We start from the raw sequence: 8,895 nt of genomic DNA, 5'->3' as shown, positions 1-8,895 counted from the left end.
TCAATGGCATAAGTTATCTCCTTTTCCTTCCTCTGCGCCTGCAAACAATGTCTGTAAAGCAACACTCTGAGTGAACAACATTGTGATTCTGCGTTGATTCTATGCGACATGAGAGGTGATTGTGAGGCTCGGTTGGGAGGCGATTGAAAGGCTTGCAAGATGAAGGGGTTCGCGATTTCGTTCGAAGTAGTATGAGGGTTTGTGAAGAGGTAAGTGATTAAAGCCCTTGCTTTGTTGATTCATAAATAGTTGCTTTGGGCCGAGGATGAAATTATTGATTTTGTAATGTTTTTCATCGCTAAGAAATATCTCTATTAAAGACTAAATATCATATGTGTTGTTGTTAGTCGCATAATCCATCTTATTCTAACTTCCCATATCAACAACATGAGCCTTTCCATGACCAAATCTCAAACTCTTTATGTTTTCATGTAAGTAGAAATATCTATTGAGTAATGATGTAGTTGAATGAGGCACAATATATGCTTTTTTTTTCAATATTTAACTGATTCAAGGTATATTTATGGATTTTTTTTCAATAAAGGCTTTTTTTTCTCTATTATGGTTTGCGACCCCTTTGATAAGAGATGATGATGACTACACACTCCATATACACATTGAATTCACTGTCAACATTAATTGAATTGACTTGAGTGCAATTATCTTTTTTCTTTTCCCAATGGTTTGTTTCTTTTTTCTTATCCATGTCTCTTTTTATATCCCTTTCCCTGCATTCATAAATTTTAAAATTGTTCCCCATCTTTTTCAAAAAGAAATTCAATCAATTAGAAATAGCTAGAGTATGAAGCACTTTTAACTAATCGTAATACAATTCAATTCATCTCATGAGGCATATTGTGGGGGGGGGGGGGACTTTTGTCTGATTCCATTAAATTATTGTTCGTCCTGAATCTACTCTAAAATTAATTATAAGATGTTTAAAATTGAAATTTATAATTTAGGAATAGAAAATAATTATAATTAGGACTAATTAGTTATTTTAATCCCTTTGAGTAACTTAATTATTAAGTCATTAAACTTGTTTATAAATTTAGTGATTAAATTATAGGTAATTTAAGCAATATGTTTTAGGGAAATTGGAAATTGTAATTTAGATTGATCATAGTAAAAACAATGAAATGGATGAGTAATTAGTAATTTATTATTTAGTTTTTGCTTTGGGTTGATTACGTTATTGATTAGTTTTTGCTTTGGACCAAGTGTGATACTTGAATGCTTGGCATTACTTTGATAGAGTGTGATATGCATTGTAAATAACAAGAGGAAAATGTTGACTGTAATGTGGCTTGACAGAGTGTGATATGCATTGTAAAAAAAATGAGGAAAATGTTGATTGTAATGTGACTGTAATGACAATGGCAGTAGACTTGTCTTATTTTGATCTTAGATTTATGGACTTTGTATAACTTGTAATTTGATCTCATTTAAGTCACAATGTTCTTAACTTTGTTTGCAAATTCTTGGATGTGCTTGGATGCAGCCTTTAAGATGCTTGAAATGATATTGGATTTCGGGATTGTTGTCTGAATGCAGGTTTTTGAACTAGATGCAGTCTCTGGGATGTGCCTGGAAACAAATATTTATTTTCGTAGACATTTGCGTCGGCCAAGCCCTCGTTAAGCCAACGCCAACTAAAATTCCGAGTAAATAAATGACTTAACGGAGGTTTTAATCCTGGGTGATATAAAACAAACCTCCCTTAAATATTTTTTTCCTGAAACAATTAATATTAAATACATTACAAGATTAGTTTACTCAAATAATGAGATGATTAACAAGTGTTGAGTGAGAATAATATGATGCATAAATATTACATAATTTATTTCTTATCACGCCATGTATTAAATTATGCAGCAAGAACTTTTCTTTTTAATTTATATTTTAGTCTAGTACTATATACGAAGAATACTTAGTTTATATAATTAAATATAATAAAAAAATATTTTCAAAATATATTATATTATATATATATATACACTTTATAATAAGTATATATATTTAAATACATATAGATCTTATTTTAGATTTATAATAAATAATATAAATTATTTTTAAATTATTTTTAACGATATTAAAAATAAAATACATTGCAATTGAATTTAGAGATGAAAAGAGAGAAAATAGAAAGATATTAAGTATTAAAAATAGATTAAATAACATAGAAAGTGTTGAACTTTGTTTAGGTTAGTTAAGTGGTAGTATGTGAAATGCAGAAAAGTAGAAAAGCAATAGAATACTGAGACCATTAGAGAAAAGAAAAGGGAGGTATGAGTATTATAATTATTCAAGTTGTATTTTAATTTATAGTATATGGGTAAATAAAAAATAAACGAAAAGTTCATTAGATTTAAAAGAGTAAATAACAATGTCATGTTCAAAGCATATACTCCAAGTTTCCAATGAAATTGACAAAGAATAGTGCATTAGTACACGAAGTTTCCTTGTATTTATATATATGTCAATTTTCTATGGGGCCATTGGAATATTATAAACAACTTATAAACCCTAACCAAATCTATCAAATTATTCTGCTGCTAATGTTGAACTTGACCCGCAAATGTATTGTATCAACTAGTCATTTCTATGTCTTCAATGTTAACTTTCCAATTGAACAATTTAAATATTAAAATTATCGTGTGGAGGTTCAAATTTGATTTTAAGTTAGGTTGTCGGTGCTATTCAAAATACATTAATTTAAATATTTTAAAAAATATTAATTTTTTAATATATCAAAATCAATATACAACATCAAAAATCAAGAAAAACAATGTACTCATATAAATTCTGCAGTGAATAAGATTATATTTTAATTAACTTTTAAATACTTAAACCCTTCGCACCAAAAAATCTATAGGAAATATTTTGAAGGAACAATAAAATTTAGTAAATCTTAAAAGCTTATTTGCTAGCCTACATAGTCTTCCAACCATGCAGCTAACTACTTATCTGAAATGGAAATGAAGGTGTTTATAAATATGATGGAAAATTCAATTTCTCTATATGCAATCACTAATTTAATTCCGAAAGCTACGTCACAACAAGCCTACATTTAGATGATATCAGAGTGGTTGTTCTCAAATATATTTATCATTTATTTTGTGACTCTCGAGTAGTGTCAAGTTAAAAGTAAAGAAAATATGTGTAGTTGAGTAATGATGTTCTTATGATAAAATATATATCAATTTTTATGATTGTAAAATAACTTATGTAATTCTCGAGACCATAAATAGCTGTTGTTAGAGATTTCTATTTTTCAATTTCATTTCTTATTTTGTTTTTCACTTTCACACAATGACTTAAGTTTTTTCATTATTAATAAAAAACTAAATTACTTAACGAGTTAAGATTTAATATAGATAGCAAATGAAAAGGACAAAGTTAAAACGCAAATTGATTGAATATTGTTTTTTTTTTTTTGTCTGCAAAGAAATCAAAATATTGGTACTAAAAGGATTTAAATTATACATGAAGATAGATTACTCCTTAAACTTATTTTGGAAATTAATGTTCTAATAACATAGTGTCACATTTATTATGATCAATTGAACTTAAAATAATTTATAAATACTCTCATTTTGTTTTTTTCTCATTACACATCTCCTATCTCACTGAAATACATTTTAAAAAAAATGAAATTCAAACAACGATAAAAGTAAATATCTTAAATCTGATAATCCTTTCAATGTGCACCAGACAAATCAATGCAGATACTCACAGCACAAAGAGTATATATACATATTCCTACATGAAATTTTCATTAATCTCCAAATGGAAATTCACTTTATTCACGGTAAAGAGTACCATAAGAGCTCAGTTACATGTCTTCAATTCTGTCCCCAACTTTGAGACTGAGAGATAATCTTTCAAAATAAATTTCTGATTTTTAGCAACTAATATAGATATCCCTGAATCACAGTAAAACATTCTTAATTAGGGAAACTAAAATAACGTAGTAACATTAACATACCTCAAGTAATTGAAATGAAATCATGTTCGTAGTCACATAACAGAAGGTAATCTGATGAGGCTAATAGGCTTTGATCAGCAATAAGCTCATCCTGAATCACTTCCACTGGCTCCTGTTTCATGGATGAAGAAACTGAAGATGTCTGTAATTGGTATTGTTCCTTGGTTGGCAAGGTGTTACTGAAGCTAAGGAACACAGAAGAGGCAGAAGGAGAAGCTGATTCCATCACTATATCTGAACTTGAAAAGCTTTTGCAATTGTGATGACCATAATATGTTGTCTGGTACAATGGAGGATCTTCTTGAATTCTCTGGACCTGTTTGATTGCAGGACAACCTTTGTCATGTTTGTGAGTGCATCTATAGTAGCTCCTGCATATACACATTTTTGTTCATATTAATTCTATGAAAGGGATTATTGGTTGGTTAATTATAATTTGAATAAAACAGAACCTGAGGTATTTTGCATTTGTTGTTATCTTTTGTCCATACTTTCTCCATACATAGCCATCTTCCACCAGGATTGAGCTGTTTGTCACCCATGTTGGTGCACTTGATCTTATGAAATAGAAAGTTTCCAATTATGAATGTATCATTTCATCATTAGCTCAACTAGTTAATGATCCAGTAATCTACTTGCTAAATAAACAATGAAATTAATAACAAATAGTTCACTGATTGTACAATCATGATTATTCAATGCTGTTAAAACAACATTTGACTAACTAAAAGTGTTTGATTTCATGAAATTTGATTGGGAAAATCTCAAGGTCAGAAAAAAAGCATTCAAATAGTAATAAACAGTATTCACATAATTTGCTACAAAGGAAAACCTAAAATTCTTACTTTCTCTTGTAGGACCCTCTTGGTTTTTTAGTTTGGAAGAAACCCTTGCAAACCTCATCAGTATGGTGAGGGTTTGGACATTTGGAGAATGGAGGAACATCTTTGACAGTCATAGAAACAGCAACCTCATTAGAGACATCATTATCATTGTTCAAAAGCAAAAGGGTGTTTGTGAATGAACACAGCACCTTGCGCACAAGATCTTCAATAAAGGGAAGCATTGACCCTTTTACATCTTCATGATGATGATGGTGACTGTTGGATCTGTGAACACACAGTTCAAGTAACTGGTTTGCTATGTCTCGCCCTTTGACTAGTTCTTCTTCCATTCTGGAACGCTGATTCACCATTGCTAGATGTTTTGGTGATGAAAAGATTATTGAAGACTTGATGAGAAATGAAGAGATACTTTCCTTTATTCAAATAGATCTGTTCAATAAGCAATTTAAAAATTCCTTGTTCTTCATAGTAAGACAAATCTGAAAATGTTGGACCAAACACAGCCAAAGAGTTTATTAGTTGAATAACAATACCAATAATGAATGTTTTATTTTATTTTTTTTTTCCTTTTGACGGGTCCAAGAGAGCTGCTAGGGTTTATTTCGAGCTGTAAACTTTCACATTGCATATTATTAGGACAACCTAGTTTAGTCAAACAGATTATATGTTTCCATAACATTTTGTTGGATACACACGTATATGTTCTTCAAAAATGATAAATTTTATTAAATTTATAAAATGTCAGACATTCTTCATTTAATTTACCTTAAAATCTTTAAGATAGAATACTTGTTATTATCATGCTCAATTTAATTAATCAAATATTAGTTATTTGAACGTTGATATGATATAGAAAAAATAACACTAAGTTATTTGTTACAAAATAAATTTAATTATTAATTTATTATTAAAAACACTGATCTAATATATTGATCAATTAAAAATGATTTTAAATATTTTATATTAAGATAATTATCACAAAAACAACAACTTTATCGTAATTGTTTTTATATTTCATCTTCGTATGATTATCACCACATGTAAGGTATGTTTAAGGGAAGAATAATTTATAATCAAATATGATTTATATGCAAGATCTTAGAAAGTAATCTTGTAAATCACAGAAGCAAATAGCTGAATAAATCACCATAGTATAAGGGCAATTCCCTAATTCCATTATCAATATATATTAGTTGCCAATTGATGACACTTCTGGAAGGTAATAATAACTCTTGATGTTTATTGATTTTCCTAATTCCATTATTATTTGATATACATGGTGGTTAGCCCACGTCTTTTTAAGTTTGATGACCAGTGCTTTCATGGGAAAAAAAGAAGTTTTTTTTTTTCTTATAATTAGTGATACATGTAGGGAGCTTTAGTTTCTTTTATAATCACTGATACGAATTACTTACAAAAGTGATTTTTTGCCATGGCATGCATAAATTTATGTTATTATTCTTAAAAGTAAGACAACTCATCGTTGAAAAGTATAAGGATTTGATTTAAATGTTATCTATCTAATAATATCAACAGTTCATAATTGTTGATCAGTTTTTATTTTCATGTTTTTCATTTATAGAATCTTCTGTTCACTAATACTAAAATAAACACATATTTTCTATTAATTTGATTTTTAAATTTTTTATGAAAAGTACTTACAAATTTTGTTATAAAAAATAATTTGTAAAAAATTATTATCAATAATTTTATAAAATATTTTGTGAAAGATACTTGTTATAAAAAAATTTAAAACATACTTACACATTTTATAATTTTATAAAATATAATTATTCGTGAAAAAATTAGTTACAAATTAAAATTTTAAAAAAGAATAATAAAAATTTCACAAAATATTAAAATTTTTAATAATGATTAATATATTTTAAAATATAAAATCAGTCTCCACCAAAATAAATAAATATATATATATATATATATATATATATATATATATATATATATATATATATATATAGGGATGTCTTTTAATTTGTTGGGCTAAAAGAAAACAATTCTTAATTTCCTTATTGAACTAGAAAAGTACATAAAAATGTTTCTGAAGGACATAATTGGCTATTGTACATAAAAATGTTTGTTTGCTCCTAATTTCCTATCAGGTGGACTCAAACATATTACAGGCACTATAATATGTTTAGTTCACTAGCTTTCATAAATCTAAAGATTGCGTAAGTTTAGTTCACCAGCTTTCATAAACCCAAAAGCATTCTTTTCTATGTCCTCATTTTTGTTAGAGAATAACAAGTTGTCTGGTCAATTATCGTTTTACCTTGGTAGTTTGCCAAAGTTACAAGCACTGTATGTAGCACTTATTCCAAAATGTTTATCATTTCAAATTTCAGAACATACAAGTACTCTTCCTAATTAGCATCTGTGAGTTTGTGACAGGTTCATACAGAACAACACATTTAGTGGGGAAATACCGGCTGGGTTAGTGTCTGAAAAAATTGTTTGTTTGTCTTGAGTATATGCAGAAGTAATTGGTGTTGAATATGCAGATAAATGTGTTCCCAAGGATGATACTTCAGCTACCCATGTTCTCCGAATGTTATAATAATATACTCTGCACTTTTCTGAATTTGAATACAAATTCAGTTATAGGTTTTTATGACACATGAGAATTGTAAAAGAGATCAGTTACATTCTGAGAAGAAAATGTGCTATTCTGATGATATTCTGAAATTGGTGTTTAGCACTTTTGAACTGAGAAAGTTATTTGATGTTATCATAGATGATTAACTATGACAAATAGAAACATATAAATTATTTGAATATTGGTGGAAATTTTTTTATGCTTTCTGTCAACTGCTAAATAATCGTTGTCAGTATACTTGTGCAGAAATTGAGTGGTCTCCAAGGATGAATGTTGCAGAATCAGAAAGCAAATATGTTATCACAGTGGAAGTTCCAAGTGTCAGTATCAGACATAAGAGTGGAGGTTGATGATCTAAAGTAAGAAGCATATCTTATATTATATTCCTTCCTATACTAATTATTATACTCTTTGCAATTTATGGTATTAATTTACGATGCACCGATACTTCAACTTAAGTCACGTATCCGTGTTCGACACATGTCCGTGTCCGATACTTTAAGATACTTTATCTATACTTATCAGTGAAGTACCTAATTTAATTTATAAAGTCGTAGTACAACACAAGAAAATCTTTGAATAATGATCAATTTTAATGATAAAAAATTAGTCATTATACAGTGACCAATTTAAAAACTAAAAATTATTGACAATTAAAATAGTTCCAAAAAATTATAATTGGTCTCTAAAGTGATAAATTAAAATTGTTTTCATTATGAATTGGTTTCTAAATTGATCACTAACATTAACTACAAGATTTTGACTACCAAAATAATTGGTCTTTAATTAGGAAATTGGTCTCTAACATATTTTTTGTTACTGAAACTGATCATTATTTGAGAGTTTTTACCGTAGTACTTTTACGATGACAATAATTTATATATTTTTTATGTTGACAACTTTAGTATATATAGTTTTAATTTGGATTTACACAATAACAATCATATATTTATTATGTTTTTAAGAATTAATGTACAATTTTCAATATTCATATATCACGTATTTATCACGTATCGTATCCTATTATTTTCAAAATAAACGTATCGACGTGTCGGATACATATCGTATCCGATACACGTGTATTCGTGTATAATAGGTATTAATCATTTAGTTCTACCTAACCAATTATAAGGGAATGTTGAAGAAAAGGATAAGGCTTTGTTGGATACTACTTTCATCTGAAAGTCATTATTGTGCTTGGAGCATGTATCGTGTTATCTTTATAAGTGATGTATTGTAAAAGGTATTATTTAACTAGTAAAGGAATTAATTGAAGAAATTTTCTTGTGCTATTTATTTAATCTATTGAACTATAATTGATCAAGTTGTTGTAGATGTATAAAGCACGGATGCGAGACCTGGTATTGGATAGATTGGACTTTGACTTTTAACATTCCAAGGAATTTTAATGTTTGGAAGTGGTTTTTTAATATATCAAAACTAGGGTG

At 28.1% G+C, this 8,895-nt stretch overlaps 1 protein-coding gene across 1 annotated transcript; it reads right to left on the bottom strand.

Annotated features, from left to right (window-relative positions):
* On the bottom strand, positions 1 to 5,183 carry LOC114184655 (WRKY DNA-binding transcription factor 70-like). Its single transcript, XM_028071971.2, has 4 exons — positions 4,834 to 5,183; positions 4,441 to 4,545; positions 4,001 to 4,359; positions 1 to 98 (listed from the first exon to the last, which is right to left on the bottom strand). The coding sequence occupies exons 1-4, from the start codon at positions 5,181 to 5,183 to the stop codon at positions 1 to 3; spliced, it is 912 nt and encodes a 303-aa protein (XP_027927772.2).
* Positions 5,184 to 8,895: the final 3,712 nt, after the last annotated feature.

The sequence above is a fragment of the Vigna unguiculata genome, chromosome 5, assembly GCF_037176805.1.
Source record: "Vigna unguiculata cultivar grain cowpea cultivar isolate G323 ecotype 2 chromosome 5, ASM3717680v1, whole genome shotgun sequence".
NCBI lineage: Eukaryota > Viridiplantae > Streptophyta > Magnoliopsida > Fabales > Fabaceae > Vigna > Vigna unguiculata.
The sequence above is the reverse complement of the archived record's forward strand: the minus strand, read 5'-3'. Positions and strand labels throughout refer to the sequence as shown.

What these genes read in the sequence shown, in the direction of transcription:
- LOC114184655 (XM_028071971.2), bottom strand. Translation starts at nt 5,183, where the DNA reads ATGGTGAATCAGCGTTCCAGAATGGAAGAAGAACTAGTCAAAGGGCGA. An exon ending in AGAGGGTCCTACAAGAGAAA is followed by an intron (nt 4,546 to 4,833) that starts GTAAGAATTTTA and finishes CTATTTCATAAG; the next exon opens with ATCAAGTGCACCAACATGGG. An exon ending in CTACGAACATGATTTCATTT is followed by an intron (nt 99 to 4,000) that starts CAATTACTTGAG and finishes ATGTCGCATAGA; the next exon opens with ATCAACGCAGAATCACAATG.